Here is a 19,383-nt window from a genome sequence, read left to right as displayed (position 1 = left end):
AAATCTTGTTCTTGCAGAGCGGCCCCTCCTGTCACTACGCACCAAAGTTGTGCAAAGTCAGCTCAGTGAAGGCTTGGCATCCGGTTTTCTCACTCTTTCCGATATCTTTTGAGAGGCATTAATCCTCTGACTGATATCTCATTGCCGCCACATAACGGAAACTAGAAGTATCGAAAGCTGAGATAACTGAATGTCGGTCAGCTGAATAAAAATGGGAAATGGTTGAAGTGCGCAGCAGGTTAATCAGCATCTGAAGGAAAATGGTTAAGGATTTGGATACGATCATTCATCTCAGTGGAGTGATGGTTTTTATATTCCAGTAAAAGTGCAAATTCAATCCCTTTGGACACAAGCTAGCTGATATTATTAATTATTCAATTTCTTTTGGAACTGCTCGCTCTCTTTCAAGTCACCATCATGATCTCACTCCTCAAATCCTTCATCCCGCACTCCTTACTCTCCAGCGGCCATTTCCTGAAATCTATGAATGTATTATTGCCTCTCCAGTCCATGTCCATATCTCCTTCACAGTCCTATTTGAATCTCCAATCAGGTTTCCATCCTTGCCACTGCAACAAAATGGTCCGAAGCAAATGTCACATTGGGTGGGAGGGGCAGGGGGATTCAACTCCACCCACCCAGAATTTATGGATTTGGGTCAGGTGAGATGAGAAAATTTTGGAAATGTAAAATTTGGCCTGCATCCACCAGCTTCTGGTTTTAACAGGTGTCGGCAACCAACCCATTCTCAAGAGGTGGGTTTGTCATTTAAAGGGGCTGCGTGCCTCATTTAACCTATCTTCCAGGATTAACATTGGCCAACCGGAGGAGTGAAGGCTGCTTCATGATGAAGTGCTTTGACAGCACTGCCTGTAGGCCAAGAAGAGCAGGCGTGCTTCTACCCGGCCCACCAAATGTACAAAAACACTTGTGCTGCAATGTTAAAATTGAACAATGTGTGGTGTGGGCCTCCGCCCCACTTCCCACTCGACTCAAAACCTACCCCAGTAAATGTTATGGTCTATAACTGTAGTATATTGTTCTGCAAAATGTCTCTACTGCTGTTGAGAATGTCACCAATGGCATCCTCCTCCAATACCCCATCTCCATTGTCCTGCATATTGTGGACTTCCTTTTAACCTGTCCCAAGTCATAACCAGAGTACTCCAGCCAGTGGCTTCTCTTACCACTCTTGTATCTTGCGCTTGTTGATAATACCGTAACCTGTCTGCCTGTCTGACCAGTGAGATGTAATGTTCTTTATTTGTATAATTTCTGAAATGACCTGTTCGAACGGAATGGGAATATTTTAAATACAATGTGATCAATATTTAGTAGCTCATGTCAGAATATTTAAAATGGTTAATTCTGAGAAATCCAGTTTCACTGTACTGTACAATTTAATCTTATTAGTTTCTTTAATTTTACAGTGGACCATTATCAGCCAGTCTGTTTACATTCAAGACCAATGGTGAGTATTTGGTCAAATAAGCCTGGTATGACTTTATGTTTTGCATGTCGCCTTGAGCATTGAGCTTCTTCGTGTCTAAATGCTGCAGTTAGAAACTATCACTTCTGTCTGTAGCAAAAGCCTAATGTTTCCCATTGACGTACTGCATCACCTCTTCAGTTAGGCATATATACATCTATATTTACAGATGTAATTTTCCCATTTTTCTTCTGTTCACTTCAGCAACCCATAACACTCACTAGATACAGTTCCAAAGATTCTGGCAACTCTCTTAGCACCTCATCTAAATGGTCATTTTACATCCATAGGCCTTCAGCATAGCAGGAAACAATATGGCATTGCCGGCCTTATTTTGCCGTCCCATACCAACATCTTCCAACAAAGTAGTTGGAACCTGCAAAGTTTTTCTTTTCTGCTCTGCAACACTGGAAACACAGAGGCCAATTACAGTGTTGTAACTACTCTCTCAGATGATTGAGAACATGGGTCATGTCTTTAGGGGTCGGTTCTTGATCTAATGGTGCATTCGACATTCTGAAAGGACCTCTGACAGGATAGACGCTGGACATTGGTTTCCTCTGACTGGGGAATCTAGAACGTGAAGGGCACATTTAACATTTACAACAGTCTTTATTAGTGTCACAAGTAGGCTTACATCAACACTGCAATGAAGTTACTGTGAAAATCCACTAGTCGCCACATTCCGGTGCCTGTTCGGGTACACTGAGGGAGAATTCAGAATGTCCAATTCACCAAGCAAGCGTGTATTTCGGGACTTGTGGGGGGAAACCGAAGTGCCCAGAGAAAACCCACGCAGACACTGGGAGAACGTGCAGACTCTGCACAGTGACCCAAGGCGGAAAACGAAACCGGTCCCTGCCGCTGTGAAGTAACATGTCAACCACTGTACTACCGTGCCACCCATAAGACTGAGATGAGAAGAAATTTCTCCAATTAAAGAGTTGGGCATCTTTTGGAATTATCCACTCATGGGTTCTGGATGACCCATCTCTTGAATATATTTAATGCATAGGCATTTATAGCACAGGAGGCCATTCGGCCCATCGTGTCCACAACGGCCAACAAAGATCTGATGACACAAATCCCATTTTTCTGCACTTAGAACATGGAACATAGAACAGTGCAGTGCAGAAGGAGGCCATTCAGCCCATCGAGTCTGCACCAACCCACTTAAGCCCTCATTTCCACCCTATCCCCATAACCCAACAACCCCATCTAACCTTTTTGGTCACTAAGGGCAATTTATCATGGCCAATCCACCTAACCTGCAGGTCTTTGGACTGTGGGAGGTAACCGGAGCACCCGGAGGAAACCCACGCACACACGGGGAGCATGTGCAGACTCCACACAAACAGTGACCCAGCGGGGAATTGAACCTGGGACCCTGCGCTGTGAAGCCACAGTGCTATCCACTTGTACTACCGTGCTGCCTACCTTGGAGGTTATGGCAGCGCAAGTAAATACCTAAATACTTCTTAAATTTTACAAGAGTTTCTGACTCAACCACCCATTCAAGCAGAGGTCCAGACTCCCACCACTCTCTGAGTGGAGACGTTTCTCCCCAACTCCCCTCTTAGCCTTCTACCTCTTGCCTTAAATCTATGCCCCCTGATTATTGACCCTTCTACTAATGAAAAAAATGCCTTCTTATCCACCCTATCAATGCCCCTCACAATCTTATACACCTTTATCAGAACCCCTCCCAACTCTTTGTTGCTCCAATGAAAACAGCCACAGCTTATTCAATCTTTCCTCATAGCTCAGACTCTGCAGCCCAGGCATCTTCTCTACACCCTGTCCAGTGCAATCACATCCTTTAGGCTGGTATGGACAGGTTTTTGGCCTCTGGACAGAAGATCGGCTACAATGGTATTGAATGACAGGTGAGGTGAGAGTGACTGCCCATGACATCAAGCCAGCATTTGACCAAGTATGGCATCAAGGAGCCCTAGCTAAATTGGAGTCAATGGGAATCGAGGTGAAAACTCTACTGGTTGGAGTCATAGCTGGCACAAAGGAAGATGGTTGTGGTGATTGGAGGCCAATCATCTCGGCTGTAGGATATCACTGTAGGAGTTCCTCAGGGTCGTGTCCTAGATCCATCCATCTTCAGCTGCTTCATCAACAACGGGGATGTTTGCGGATGACTGCACAATGTTCAGCACCATTCGTGACTCCTCAGATAATGACGCAGTCCATGTCCAAATGCAGCAAGACCTGGACAATATCCAGGCTTGGACTAACAAGTGGCAAGTTACATTCGCACCACACAAGTGTCAGGCAGTGACTATCTCCTACAAGAGAGGATCTAACCATCGCCCCTTGACATTCAGTGGCACTACCATCACTGAATCCACCACAATCAACACCCTGGGGGTTATCATTGATCAGAAACTGAACTGGACTAGCCATATTAAAACGGTGGCTACAATGGCTAGTCAAAAGGCTAGGAATCTAGGGTGAATAACTCACCACCTGATGGTGCAGCGCCAGCAACATTCAAGAAACTTAACATCACCCAAGCCAAAGCAGCCCATTTGATTGACATCCCAGCCCATCCTCCACCTTAAAGGTCCACTCCCTTCAGCACCAGCAGCACACAGTGGCAGTAGCAATGCACCACAGCACTCCACAAGACTCCTTCAACAGCACCTTCCAAATCTGCGGCTCTACCACCCAGAGGGACAGGAGCAGCAGATGCATGGGAGCACCACCTCAAAGTTCCTCTCATCGCCGTACAACATGTCAACATTCCTCCTCTGTCACTGTGTCAAAATTTTGGAATTCCACCAGCCCACCCCCTCCCATGGGGCTATGGATGCGCTTTTAGCAAATGGATTGCAATGACTCAGGAAGACGGATCACCATCTTCCCTTGCGATTAGGAATTGGTAATAAATGCTGGCCTTGCCAGTGACTCTCATTTTGGGTTAACAAATTAAAAAGAAATAATGCTGGGACTAAAAGTCATAATCTGGTATGAATATAAGCTCTTGGCCTTTCATGCATTCATTAAAATCGTGTGGCTTTAGTCCTTGTGCGTACACAGCAGGTTTGCAATTTGAGAATTTCAGATGTTTGCTATGTGTTTTATAGGTTGCTATGGAACACTGGGAATGGAGTCCGGTGTCATTGGAGACAGCCAGATCAATGCATCTTCAGTTCTACAGTGGCATGACCCTTCTGGACAATTTCACGTCTGGGGACCAGAAAAGGCTCGTCTGAAGAAGCCTGGTTCACCCTGGGCTGCTTTTCATACTGATGAACCCCAGTGGCTACAAATAGACTTGAAGAAAGAGAAGAAAATAACAGGTAACTTGACGTCAGCGTCATGTTGGCAAAGGTTGATTTTGTATGCAGATCTGTATGAAGTTTCAGGCGAGGCATCTGTTGGTGAAAACCTTGGGGAACCGTCATCATTTATTCCATCTGTTGGCCATTAGCCATTAATCCAAGTGCAAAGAGTCTGTCTACAAAATGTAACACCTGGATTCATGTTCCCGTATATTTTGCTGGTGCAAAAGGTGTATTCTGGAGAAGGAGACACACTGCTAGATTTTGCAAACGGATAAAGTACTATCACCCCAGATTCTGACCTACTTTGCAGTGGGCACAATTGCTGTGGGCGCTAATACCAGCAGTAAATGCATCAATCTCAGATAGGCAGGAGATTAATTGAAATGTTAATATATGGTGGAGATATCCGGCATGCCATTGCCCAACATCGTGGAGAGTAGGTTAATCAGTTTCAATGAAAGGGGAATGCCCTACCTGTCGAAGTGCTAAACTCTGGAATATGCTGTCTAAACCCCTTCACTTCTATGCCTCACTCTTTCTTTGGACGCACCTTTAAAACCTATCACTTTCCTATCGTAACCCCCTTTTGTGACTCAGGACGGAATCTTCCCAAAAGTGTTGGCTCAGGTGTGAAAGCCAGCGTGAAACTCACAGGCTGCACAGCCTCTATGAAATTTCAAAAGTTAAGCAAGAGTTACACAGTCAGCTGGAGTGACGGGGCCTAAGAAAGCCAGCAACACTCAGAATCCCAAGATCAGGGGGCCATATTTAAAGGGTACCCAGATCTCCGATTTAAATAAAAGCCCCTCCCAAAGGCACCGAACCCCTCCACCCACTGACATGGGAACCGCCCCCACCCCGCACGGACACGGAGACCCTTCCATGGAGAAGGCCACTCCCCACAAATAAAGGGAACCCCTCCAAACGCAGACGGACAACCCCCCCCCCCAACCGATATGGGGAACTCGCACAATGGAACTGCTCAGAGGGCCCCCAAGTAATGCGCGGCCATGTCCCTCACCACCTGGCAGCTATACGTACCCGTGCACCCCATGATCATCCTGATTGGTTTTCATGCTGGCTGGTTGGGTAGTTAGGATGAGCGCAGAAGTAGTGCCACCCAGCCCACTAATGTGATGTTAATTCACGCAAATCAGGATCATGCCAATTCTGGGTGTGAACCAATTACAGCAGCGGGGGAGGAGGGAAGATCTCATTCTGAGATATCGCCAGTGTAAATCCTGTTTTTTGGCCTTTCGAGAGATTTATTGGGCAGTACAGGATTTGAAATGAAAATCGCTTACTGTCACAAGTAGGGTTCAAATGAAGTTACTGTGAAAAGCCCCTAGTCGCCACATTCCGGCACCTGTTCGGGGAGGCTGGTATAGGATTTGCGCTCATGGTAAATGGGGCCGTTAGATTTTGCTTTTATGATGTCCCTGTGAAACATTTTGGAATAATTTAATACATGAAAGGTTTTGCATAAATAACCATGTTTTGGTTATTGAGTTACTTGGAAATCTTTTTAAATTCTTTTGGGACGTGGGTGTAACTGGCTAGGCCAACATTTTATTGCCTATTCCTAATTTCCTCGAGAAGGTGGTGGTGCCTTCTTGAACCCCTGCTGCCCATGTGGTGTAGGTACACCCACAGTGCTGTTAGGGAGGAAGTTACATGATTTTGACCCAGCTACAGTGAAGGAGCGGCGGCGATATATTTCCAAGTCAGGGTGGTGAGTGGCTTGGAGGAGAAACTGTAGGTGGACATACATATGGCTAGATATAATTTGCACACATTTTAGTGATGAAGTTATCAACTGAACAACTTACATCAACATTGAAAAACACACAAAGGCCCTTAAAGTAGTAGAAACAAATAAATGTGGAAGTGATTCAAAAGCTTGAGTCAAAGAGAGGTTGATTTTTAAGGAGGTTCTTAAAGATGTTGTGGGAGTTTGGAGTGTCTGAGGCTAGACGACTGAAGGTATGAAAGATTTTCAATTAGGTAACATGTTTCACAATCTTGGGACCTCCCAAAGCACCTACAGGTCATTTGAATGCTTTGGAAGTGTAGTCACTGTTGTAGTGACACTCAACATTGAGGCAAGAGGAGAGGATTTCAGTAAACTCAACTGATAGAAAATAATGGCATATTGCCTTGGGTTTTATCAAACCTGATGGGAATATAGATATCTACAGAATATTGCTGTATGTACAAGGATCAGAATTTTCTAAATCTCTTTACAAACTGCAACAGACAGCAATCTAAAAGTGCCACAAGATTAGTTATGATCAAATATGCAAGTTGTTTAACAATAGACGTTTCTAGCACGTAATGTAATGGTGTAGGAGCTGACCATTGCCTGAAATTCAATGTGTTTTTTCATTAATTTCTGGGATGTATCACCGCAAGGCCAGCAATTATTTCCCATCCCTAATTGCCCTTGTGAAGGTAGCGGTGAGCTGCCTTTTTGAACCACTGCAGTCTGTGTGGTGTCAGTTCACCCACAGTGCTGTTAAGGAGAGAGTTACAGGATTTTGACCCAGTGATAGTAAAGCACAGTCCCAAATCACCTACAGGTCATTTGAATGCCTTGATGGGGTACTTGGGGGTAGTGGTGTTTCCATGCGCCTGCTGCCCTTGTTCTAGGCGGCAGTTTCTGTCGGCACAGTAAGGAGTCTTACAGCACCAGGTTAAAGTCCAACAGGTTTGTTTCCCACCAGACGATAAAATATGAGTTAAGGGGCTCAGCAGGGGAGTTTGAGAAAAGGTGGGGGATGTTTGTGATCGTGTTTGAGGAGCTGTTCATCGTGGGGGGGTGGGTGATGGGGAGGGGGGTGATAAAGGAGAAAAATCTGTACAAACTGTGTAGCTGATTGTTGGGAAGTATGTTTCCTGGGGTTTTTATTTGCTGTAACCTTCTTTGATACAAGTTCGTAATAAAATGCGTTTAAAAAAAAAAAAAAAATTAAGGCAGTAATGGTAAATGATTGGATGTTCTACGAGCTGGCTTTGCAGCAAGCCAGTACAAAATAATGATGGAGTTAGACTAGCTGACTCTCATAAGCTGACTCCACCTGTTAGATCCTTAAGTTAGTGTCTGCTTATATTGTTTCTGTCCACAGGTATAATTACCACAGGTTCCACCCTGGGCGAATATTCTTTCTATGTCTCTGCATACCGAATCCTCTCCCGTCATGATGGTCAGGATTGGAAGGTATATAAAGAAGCCAACAGTGACCTGGACATGGTTAGTACACTAAAGTGAGTTACTGTTTGTAATGCAAAGTTCTAAATTCTATATAACCCCACTGCACTGAGTCTTAATGATATTTGCACTTCTGCAATAGTTGATTATTCATTTTATTTGCTGGCTAATAGACATTAGGATGCCTCGATAATAAAAGTGCTATCAGAATTGAATTGAAAGCAATATCACGTGCCTTTATGTTCTACGTATTTAAAATATTTTGTAAAATGTACTTTACATTTTAAAAGTTCTCAAAACATAGTGTCATTAAAGTTATATTCATAAGTGCGCAGGAACAATAAGGTTATTTTGAAGTATTAACTCCCACTACTTTCCACCGGTAATGGGTTTGTTGGCATGTTTCTGTGGCTTTGCGTGTATGAAAACAATGGGTGGGACTCTCTAAAATCCAATGGGGTTTTGATTTTGGGAGATGCCTTAACTAGCAAATCACAAGTGCTTTGACTACAATTTTCCAACCATTAATGGGAGGGGAGAAAGCACAAGGCATGAAGCCTGTGATTTTCTGACAAGTCACTTTTGTCCAATAAATTAACAACTAGGCACATGGCTAATTTGAAATTGGATTTTGGAGTTGCATTTTTGATTAGTAAATAAATAATATGGGATTATAAATACTATTTGGGTGTGTGCTCGCTGTATTCCTGTTTGCACAGCATATGCACACATGGGTTAACCGTGTGAATTTGTTTGTAACAAGAGTGTGAAATGTCTTTTTGATTGTTATTTGTTGCTGTTTATTGGTTATCTATTAAAGTGTTGTGTAACTAGTGAAAATAGCATCATAGAAACACCAATGAACTGTATGGTCGGTGGCGAGACCAATCAGAATAACTGCTTCAGGTAAGAAGCAAATTCATCCATTAACGAGAAGCGCCAACAGGGCGTGTCATGGCAATGGTCAAGCAGCAGCCAAGCATGTTCTGGATGGCGAGTAGAAGTGGGTCTGGTATCTCTCGTCTGAGATGAAATCGAAGTGTCACTTGAAAGTGCTGGACAAAAGACGAGAAGATGCATTAAGATATGATGTGTCTGATAAATTCATGCGAGACTTCCAAACTCTAGTAAAGAGAAACCACTACAACGTTTTGCACTAAATGATGGACGATGTATGTTAAGTAAATATACGCAAGAAATACATTTGTGTGTGTATTGTGTGTAAGGCATTTTTTTTACCAAAGTTTGTGCATTGGCCAAAAATGGCATCGCAACCTATGGCTAACCATCCAATGTATTTGTGGTCCCAATGATGGTACAGAGCTTCAAAACGTTATACCTGTTTCTCCCTTCCAGCAGTGGTCACTTCTTGACCCGCATTCTCTAATACATTTTATCTCGCTCTGTCATCCACTCTCTTTCTCTCTTTGTTTTTGCATGGCTGCCACATACTGTCTCTTGTTTTACTGCATCTCCCTATGTCCACCATTTACACGAGGATGGCCCGGATTGATTTCAGGAAGAACGGGAGATTGTTTCTTTAAACAAACATCTTAAATGGTGAGGGACACTAGCTTATTTTATTGATCGGCAAAATGCCGAATGGCGAAGAAGTAAGATGGACATTCTCAGAGCTGAGCAGGCTCAAAGAGGCAACACATAATCATCTGAAACTCAGAGCCACTCAAAATCAGTTGGCCAAGTAAATTTGGTGAGCCCGTTAATAGGAATAATGTGAGAAAAATGTGTTTTCTTATTACACTCGAGGAGGCTTCAGTAGTTATTCGAGTATAATTGTTAACTGCTTGTAAATTAAAGTAGCATAAAGGATTCCAGCCTGACCCTTACTGACTATATGGGCGGAATTTTATTCTTACTGGAAGTGGGCGTTCCTGACTCCTGCCCTCCCCGCTCCCCAATTAAGTCTACATGGGAGGGCTTCAGATGGTCTTCCCACCCAGAAACTAATTTAGGCCCTTAAAGGCCTGAGGGCAGCACGGTAGCATTGTGGTTAGCACAATTGCTTCACAGCTCTAGGGTCCCAGGTTCGATTCCCGGCTTGGGTCACTGTATGTGCGGAGTCTGCACGTTCTGCATGGTTTTCCCATGTCTGCATGGTTTTCCTCCGAGTGCTCCGGTTTCCTCTCTCAGTCCAAATATGTGCAGGTTAGGTGAATTGGCCATGCTAAATTGCCCTCAGTGTCCAAAATTGCCCTTAGTGTTGGGTGGGGTTACTGGGTTATAGGAACAGGGTGGAGCTGTGGGCTTGGGTAGGGTGCTCTTTCCAAGAGCCGGTGCAGACTCGTTGGGTCGAATGGCTAGAGTCATTCCAGACTCGATGGAATGAATCGCCAGACACTGCCTGCCTGTCCTAATTACTGATCCTCTTCCTTTGCATCACTGGAGCCTACTCTGTAAGCCTACCACCCTTAGCTTTGCTTCAGCACCAACCCTACAGCCCACTGTACCGATTGTACTGCCAATTCTGGGAGAACTGCCAGCCTCTGATTGGTCGGCTAATCTCAGAGGTGGGTACAACGAGGACTCCCAAACCCAACCAGGTAGTTGCTTGGGTGGTACTAAATCGGGAGCGGGGGGGGAGGAGGCGTGGAATGGCTGTGACAGGGTTGCTGCTGGTTCTCCAACCGTTCTATGTGCCCATCACTGTGAGCGTCAAATTCCACCCAGTGTTTGGCTCGGTCTTTGGCCAGATTGGAGAGGTGTACAAAAGAATTATCTCCTGTTTAGCTTTAAAGGGATTGTCACCTCTCTGGGCAACATCCACAGTCAAGCTTGCATTTCAGACCTGTTTTAATAGTGATGTTGAATGAAAACCAGATGTAGATGTTTCCTACTGCGTGCATAAAGAAACATTACAACAGGTAAGTCACTTAGGCTCATTCTTGCCCTGTTACCGCACCTCCAACCTTTGTTTTCAATTGTAATGTGATGATGTCAAGATGAAGAAACTTAAAAGGGGGAAATAATAAACAAAATCATTTTTTTAAGAAAACAAATGGCTGTCGTGAAGAAAGAAAAATTCTGGTCCCCTTTTTTATTTTCTCAGATATTCCAAGGAAATTCGAACAATTATCAGGAAGTTCGGAACAACTTCATCCCACCCATTCTTGCCCGTTACATCCAGATTAATCCAGTACAGTGGCACCAGAAGGCGGCACTGAAGGTAGAGCTGTTGGGTTGTCAGCCATTCCAGCCTTCATTGGGTAAGATTCCCACAACATATTCGGTGGCAAATTGCAATAGAACTGCAGTGATTCAGGAATGTGGTGATGTGCCACCTTCCTGAGGGCAGTTAGGGGTAAGCAACAAGTGTTAACCTTGTTGATAACCAGAGACGCTCCCATCCCTTGAGAGAATATTTTTTCTTAAACTTTCTTAGTTCCATGGTAGGATCTTTTTTAGGGTTAGATTGAGGCAACACCCTTCTGAGTTGAAATTGCTAAAATTCTGATATTTGTTCAAATGAAACCCAGATACAGTGTCCCATCTTTATAGAGTTAGGCTCATAGTTCATGTTTTAATTTAACATTAAGTTTCATGCTCATTTGAAAAAGTGTGTTGTAGTTGACTGAGGTGAACCAGTTTCAACTGAAATGGAGCTCAGGAAAATATGCAGAAGGAGGAGACTGAGTCGCTGATACTTTTTATCAGATTCCTATACTTGTCTGATGCAGGCTGTAACTGTTAGACAACTAAAGAAGAAGGTCCATTTAGTTCACCATCTACCATCATGATAGTCACATTATATGTTTAAAAAAAAAAAAAATTTAGAGTACCCAATTCTTTTACCCCAATTAAGGGGCAATTTAACATGGCCAATTGATGGGCCGATTGGCCTGCTTCTGCACTGTAAATTGTATATAATTGACCTACCCTGCACATTTTTTGGGTTGTGGGGGTGAGACCTATGCAGACATGGGGTGAATGTCCAAACTCCACACGGACAGTGACCTGTAGCCGGGATCGAACCCAGATCCTTGGTGCCATGAGACAGCAGTGCTAACCACTGCGCCCACCATCATCCTGCCCCGCACATCAAACAACGTTGTTGATTCAACATAGCAGTCAGTCTCTACCAGTTAGTCCACACGGACCCAGAACTGACTCGAGCAAAAGGGTCGATCCTTGGACCCAATGATCCAAGCTTGTTACGATAGAATGCCTACAGTTTGAAAGGATGCCATTTGGCCCATCGAAACTGCACCAAACCTCTAAAGGAGCATCTGACCTAGGCCCATTCCCCCACCCTATCCCCAGAACCCACCTAACCTGCACATCTTTGGACTGTGGGAATAAACCGGAGCACCCAGAGGAAACCCACGCAGACACTGGAGACCGTACACACTCCACGCTGACAGTCACCCAAGGCCGTAATTGAACCCGACTCCCTAGCACTGTAAGGCAGCCGTGCAAACCGCTGTGCCACCACAACAAGGACAACAACATGTCCTCTCAGATAATTTTCTGAAAGACGTGTATCAAATTTGAATTATTCAATGCCTGAGTAGCACAAATTACATCACTAACTTCTCTACCATGGGATGCCATTTGGGTTCCAACGTGAAGAAAATTAGGAACTATTATTGTACCTGCTCTCTATTCTCCAAGTCTTGCTCAAGTACAGCTTTCTGCAAATGCTAAATGGGAAAGAGAAAAGCCAATCATAGAAAATTTTGCAAAACAGCTTTGCAATGACGATTGTAAATGTAATTTGTGACAACACTCAAAAATCAGCTTCCCTAATTTGCTTCTGCTCTAACTTCGGCTGGAGTATGTGGTAATTGGACTAGAACTGGATGCAGCAGCACCAGCTTTAAATTGTGCATTCTGTGATAGCCTATTAGGTGCAAAACCTCCACCCGCTCCAAACATAGCTATCAATGTACGAGGATGGAGGGTCAGAAACCACCAAAGTCCGGACCACTCATCCGATCAGCAGATGTACTCTTGGTACGACAACCATGGGGCTACTTGAGGGGTCCTGATTGGGATCAAAACCTGGACCCCTGAAGAGAATGAGCATGTTTTAAAAGAGATCAGCCAGCACCATGCATGCCAGTGGTGCACACCCATCATCCAGAGACCCCCAGGTGTCCTCCTGTGGCACAGATCATTGATATTGAACTGTGAGAACCATTACACAACCTCTATAAGCTTTGGTGGAGTCAGCAGGAAAGATTCCAAGAAGGCACATCAATGACTCACCAAGGCCCCTTCCACGCACCTTCCAAATCCATGACCTCTACCACCTCGAAGGACAAGGGCAGCAGATACACGTACACTTGCAAGTTCCCCTCCAAGCCACACATCATCCTGACTTGGAATGACATGGTTCACTGTCACTGGGTCAAATTGCGGGAACTCCCTCCGTAGCAGCACCATGGGTGTACCTACACCATATGGACTACAGCGGTTCATAAAGTGGCTCACCATCACCACTCAAGGGCAATTAGGGATGGGCAACAATTAGGGATGCCCTAGACAGCGATGCCCATATCCCATGAACGAATAAATAAAACTCTCCCAGATACCTTCACCCTTGCCCCCTGCAGATTATCTGGGCCTCACCGACAGTGTTCCCTTCTGAAGCAAATGCTTATGATTTGTTCCCAGATTAATTCTGTACACATTAAGACCTATAATAAGTTTGACTTATTTCCAGATCGCCGCTAGTTGTGAATTTCTTGATGAGCTCTATAAAGTGCAACCAGACAACACTTTCTCAGCGTTCCTTCATTGCACTTGCTGTTGCATCCAGACCCTGTCAAGTTGCACTTTTTGTTATTTAAAAACAAAGATAACCCAAGGGTTGGAATTTGACTCTGCTTTCTCTTACCAATGATTTGACCGTGGCATCCACGGTACAGCTACTGTGGGTGCGCCCAGTTCTTCCACATTCAGGTTCTTTACTCTTATCTATTCCCAGACAGTTGTTGCACACAGACATTTGCAAGCATCCTCATAGCTGCCTGTCTGGTTGAGTGTATGATTCAGTATGGTTTGGTCACTTAATTCTCTAGGGGAAAAGGCACAAAGCTTTAGCCTTAGAATTGATTCCAGTTTGCAGAAGAGGAGACTGGCCCTTTAAAGAGAACTTGTCAGAATGCTTAAAATCTTTTCCTGGCTAATTCTGGTTTCACATCACCTTTCTGTTATTTGTTTTGTAGCTCGGGCTCCACCTCAGTCTCTGCCTCCTGTGCTCAGCACAGAAATCCCTCCAAGGTTTGATGCAACTACGTTTACGGCAGAAATCAAGAACAATTCAGTGACTCCTAAGGTGACCAAAGGTATGCCAAACCCATCAGTGAGGTCTTTTACTCACTGAAACATTGCTGGCTATTCTGACACTGATATTAGTCAATCATATTATAGGGATTGAGCCGTTTTGCAACCAGCTGGAAATATTAATAGATAAATAATGTTATCTTTTTAAGATGCAAACCAATTAAATTTGAAACATGAGTTAATGGCAATAACAGCATTATTACACCTGTGATCAGCAAGTCATGTCTGTAACTGGATGACTCCTTAAACTCCCTGGCATAAGTTCTCAGTTTAATTGGCGAATGAATGGTGTGAGAATCACTAATATGTACGGTAATGTGTAAAGCTTATTCTTAATTAAGTCAGCTGATAGAATTAGAACAAATGGCTTTATAATCTACAGCTTGACAGTGCATGGCGGGACAGTGCAATCAGATACAATTGGAGCAAGGCTACTGGTTTTCAATTTTCACAGAAAAATAGGTGAAATTCTGGAATGGGGGGCGGGATTCTCTGATCCTGTGTTGACGTCGGTCATAAACTTCGTCGCGTTTCTCGCCGGTGTCAATGTGGCCTCAGGATCAGCAATTCTGGCCCCTACAAGGGGGCCAGCAGGTCACTGGAGCGACCCACGCCGCTCCAGCTGCTGATCCCGGCGTCAACTGGACGTTGCAGGGTCCGCGCATGCGCAGTGGCTCCCTTCTCCGTGCCGGCCCCGACGCAACATGGCGTAGGGCTACAGGGGCCGGCGCGGAAGAAAGGAGGCCCCCTGCCCAAGAGGCCGGCCCGCCGATTGGTGGGCTGCGATCGCGGGCCAGGCCACAGCGGAGGCCTCCCCCCCCAACCCCCCCCACAGACCACCGCCGGACCCTTCCATGCCGAGGTCCCGCCGGGTAAGACCACACGTGGACGGCTCTGGCAGGACTCAGGTGTTTTGTTACGGCCTCCGAGGCCGAGAATCGGCGAGGGGGCAGCATAGAGTGGCCCACGACCGGCGCCGTGCCGACCACACCGGCAGCAATGGCGAATCGCGTCAGGGCGCGTCGATTCTCCGGCCCGGCCCCGGGCTGAGAGAATCCCGCCCGATATCTTCAAAGCCCTGGTAAAAATCCAGAAATCCATCTCAGCATTTGCCTTATTTAATCAAATCAGTGTGTTGATTACAAGACATATCAGTCAGAGAGGTTGTGGTGTAGTGGTGTTGTTACTGGCTGGTAATCGATAGACCCAAGTTAATGCTCTGTGGTCCTGGGTTTGAATCCCATCATCGTGCAATTTGAATTCAATAAAAATCTGGAATTGAAAGTCTAATGATGACCATGAAACTTGCTGGCTGTCGTAAAAACCCATCTGGTCCACTAATGCCCTTCAGGGAAGGAAATCTGGCGTCCTTGCCCGGTCTGGCCTACATGTGACTCCAGACTCTTAATTGCCCCCTACTGAAATGGCCGAGCAAGCCACTAAGTTCAAGGACAATGAGAATTAATTTTTTAAAAAGCCAGTTTGCATCTGATAAATAAAGCCGCAGGTTTTCTGTTTTGATGGCACTGAACAGAAGTACAAAGTTCTGAAGGGCAACTAGGGGTGGGCAATAAATGCTGGCCTAACCAGCGATGCCCACATCCCATAAATGAATTTAAAACAAAAAAATCTCCGAAACCCAGTGGAAATCTGGGAAGATTTAACTTAGTCAGTGGTCATAATACATTCAACCTGAACATATTTCCTCAAATTTTTCTTTTCATCCTTTAAGCCTCCACACCTGAAGCTGGCTGTCCGTAGCTGGATGTGATTCCAAATGGAATATGCTACAGACTGTCCCAGGTGGTAGGTCGTTTGCGCTAGCAGTGACCGTCGATGTGCTATTCTTGCCATGAAGGCCATCACAGATGTTGAACCCCTGACCATTTCTATTATATTTGTGTCAGCTGTTGCAGCTAATAATAGTTTACTCAGCACCATGCAAGGATTGGATTGAATTTAGTCCTTCCTTGTCTGAATTAAGTTGTGTTGCCTCAGGACCTTAGCTTATGGTGCAGAACTCTTGAACTACCAGGGGAGATTTAACTCCCAGATACTCCCATGTACCGTTAGTAATCCTTCTGACCCGGTTGCCATGCGGTCTCGAGTAGAATTCAGTTAACTCCTATTAACCCACAGCTTTCATGAGGTAAGCATTTCAATACCTTTTAGTGCAAAGGTCAACTGTGACATAGTAAAGTGGTAACCAAGGCAAATCAATCAATTAAAAAAAACTGTTTCCTCATTGATCTGAGTTGGCAATACAATTACCAAGTTCTGATGTAGAGTTAGCCATTACTTGTTGATAGCACTGGCTGGAGTTTTTTCATCCTACTTTTTATCCAATGGTACAACAGGTCCAATTTTCCAAAGCATTCTGTGCCCCTGAATATCCACCAGGATAAGGTTTGAGAGGCTCAAATCCTCTTTTCGGTTTCTCCCAGTTGCATTCTGTCACTATGTCATATAATCTGCAGCATTTTTAAAAAATAAGTTATCTGCATGTGCACCCAACTCATTTGGAATGAGTAGTTCAACTTGAAGGAGACTTTCAAGATGATTGAGCTAAACAGGAAGAATTTTCTGGATGACTTGCACATGTGAAATTAGTGTTACCGGTCATGTTTATAAAGGTACAAAGACGTATTGCACTATGCTTCATTGCTCAATATTACACATGCCTATCCAGCCAAGAATATAGATTTGTACAAAGCTATAGAATATCATCAAGCGCCTCTAAGTTTGTATATAATATTATTGGTACAAGTACAACTGATATTATTGAAGGTTCTGCTGTGACGTTTTGTGACTGTAAATGCTATTTTTCGCCAGATACTTTAGAAGTGTTTGCAAACACAAACTGTTTAGTTTCGCATTTCAGATTTAAACATAGAAATATGAGATTACTGGCCTAATGGATCCTTTTTTGTCAAAGTTAGTCTGTACTTGGCTTTAGCTGAACTGCAGCTGTTTTCAATGGGTTTCAGATGTGGCGTTGGCGGCTGTCCTGGTGCCTGTGTTAGTCATGGTGCTTACTACCCTTATATTGGTCCTTGTATGTGGCTGGCATTGGAGAAACAGGTGAGCAAATGGTCAGCCAAGAAGCAGGGATTGCACAAATAAAGTTTATATTCTTTTGAAAAAATAATGAATAGCCTTGTTTAAACTTTTGAAATACGATTCCAAATAATTCAATGATAAGGTGCAATTTTTCTATTGAATCAGGCTTTTGGATATAAAAAAGTTAAAGCTGACTTAACGCAAAAAGAAAAATAATGTTTTACATTACCATTTATTAACTTTTGATGGAGGGTTGGACAGTCACAATTATTTCTGGATATGGACCTTTGTTACTAATAATCTCTATTCTAACTACACAAATTGTTTACTGGGGGTAATATGCATGCATTTCCTTCTCTGGTGCAGCAGGTGCATTGTGAAGTATTACATCCCATCCATTCAACTGATAACTGAAATTATTTCCATTGCAGAAAGAAGCCTGTCGCGGGGCCTTACAACTTGCCCTATTGGGATCGTGCAGGTGAGTGATGCTCCATCTAAGCGGGCAGATAGGGAGCATGGTTTAGCATCTCATCCAAACGTATGATAATACTGCACCAGCCTAAGATAGCTGTTCAAGTCAGCAGTGAGGCCTGAATTTACCATCGTCTGATTGACGTTGTCAGTGTTCATGCTGAAGTGGTTACAAGGTGACTGCATTCCTGTGAATCAGTGCAGCATTTTCAAAAGCAAAATAACTGCAGTTGCTGAAAATCTGAAATAAAAACAGAAAATGGTGGAAATACTCAGCCAATCTTAATTAACATTTCAGGTCGGCAACCTTTTGTCAGAACTGGAAAGGGGAAGGGTGAAAAGAACAAGGGTGCAAGCATCAAAAGATTGTGGTATATCAGGAAATGGTGACCAGGAACCAGATGGCACCAAACGTGCGTTCCAAAACTGTAGAATGTTGTCCATTTCTGAAAATAATTTCATTTACTTTTGAGTATGAGGAAGATTGAACACTTCTTTCTGCATATTGTTCTACATAGCCAACAGCTCCATTGTACATATGTAAACCCATTTACTGGGAGTAATGTGTTTGCATTTTCCTCTCTGATGCAGTAGAACTCCATAGCTCAGTGGTCAAAGAAAACAATAAACTCGAGTCAAAGGCTGTACAATAAATCTTGAATTCAACAGTGAGTACAGAGAGAGGAGGAAAGGACTTTAGGAATGCATATGTGGAGTTTAGAAGCAACATGACCAGATAAGCTCGGAGGACGATGGGCCCTATAGTGAGCAATTTAAGAAAAAGAAAAATTGCAATGGGAACTACAGATGAAAGAGAGATTACCAATCAGTTTAAAAGTTTTATCTGTAACAAAACTTAATGTCAAGTTGGTGTCAAACTAATGCAATACATTTTATAACTTTATGAAGTCAAAGAATTTGAACTTGTCTAATAATATTGGCTTTAAGTGTAATAAATGTAGGGAGGTGGCTTTACTTTTGTCATTTAATGAGAGACCCTGGGATTAGGTGATTATTGCCGACCAATGTTGACAATTTGCCGCACACACAAATCCATGGCCACATGGAAGCATTCCGCTGCCAGCAAATGAATCACAAATGGAAAGTCTCGAGTGGTCCAGACTTTATTACGGTTTCAAATAAAAGATGGGATTTGGTTGGCTTTTCTTCCCCTTCGGCATTTTTTATTTCCAATTTTTGTGACATTCCCGAAAGCCTGATTGGACAAATGTGTTCCTTGACACTTGAAATAATGGTGCAAGCAGATTTGGTAGTAACTTGCAAAAGGGAAGTGGATGAAGGGAAAACATGTATGATGCTATGAGGGGAAAAAACACAGGAGTGAGGCTAATTGGATAGCTCTTTAAAAGAGCCCGCCTGAGCACAATGGGCCAATAGGTAGTGAAATAGCACTAAGCCAATACTTCCACATTCATTGGTTCAGAGAAGGAAATTATCTTATAATTTGGTGCGTTTGAGTGAGTTGATCAATCTGCACCAATACTTCTTTTCACAAAGCGGAATTCTCTTGGGTAACTTTTGCTGCT

At 43.9% G+C, this 19,383-nt stretch overlaps 1 protein-coding gene across 1 annotated transcript in view; it reads left to right on the top strand.

Annotated features, from left to right (window-relative positions):
- Positions 1-19,383, top strand: part of dcbld2 (discoidin, CUB and LCCL domain containing 2) — a 123,113-nt gene that overhangs the window by 90,840 nt on the left and 12,890 nt on the right. The window contains exons 7-13 of the mRNA XM_038801758.1: positions 1,431-1,471; positions 4,588-4,803; positions 7,914-8,038; positions 11,064-11,220; positions 14,185-14,304; positions 17,290-17,383; positions 17,794-17,843. Coding sequence (XP_038657686.1) covers positions 1,431-1,471; positions 4,588-4,803; positions 7,914-8,038; positions 11,064-11,220; positions 14,185-14,304; positions 17,290-17,383; positions 17,794-17,843 — 803 coding nt within the window. The remainder of the gene's footprint in view (positions 1-1,430; positions 1,472-4,587; positions 4,804-7,913; positions 8,039-11,063; positions 11,221-14,184; positions 14,305-17,289; positions 17,384-17,793; positions 17,844-19,383) is intronic.

Source organism: Scyliorhinus canicula, chromosome 7, assembly GCF_902713615.1.
Source record: "Scyliorhinus canicula chromosome 7, sScyCan1.1, whole genome shotgun sequence".
In the NCBI taxonomy this organism is placed as follows: Eukaryota; Metazoa; Chordata; class Chondrichthyes; order Carcharhiniformes; family Scyliorhinidae; genus Scyliorhinus; species Scyliorhinus canicula.
This window is presented reverse-complemented; position numbering and strand designations above follow the sequence as displayed.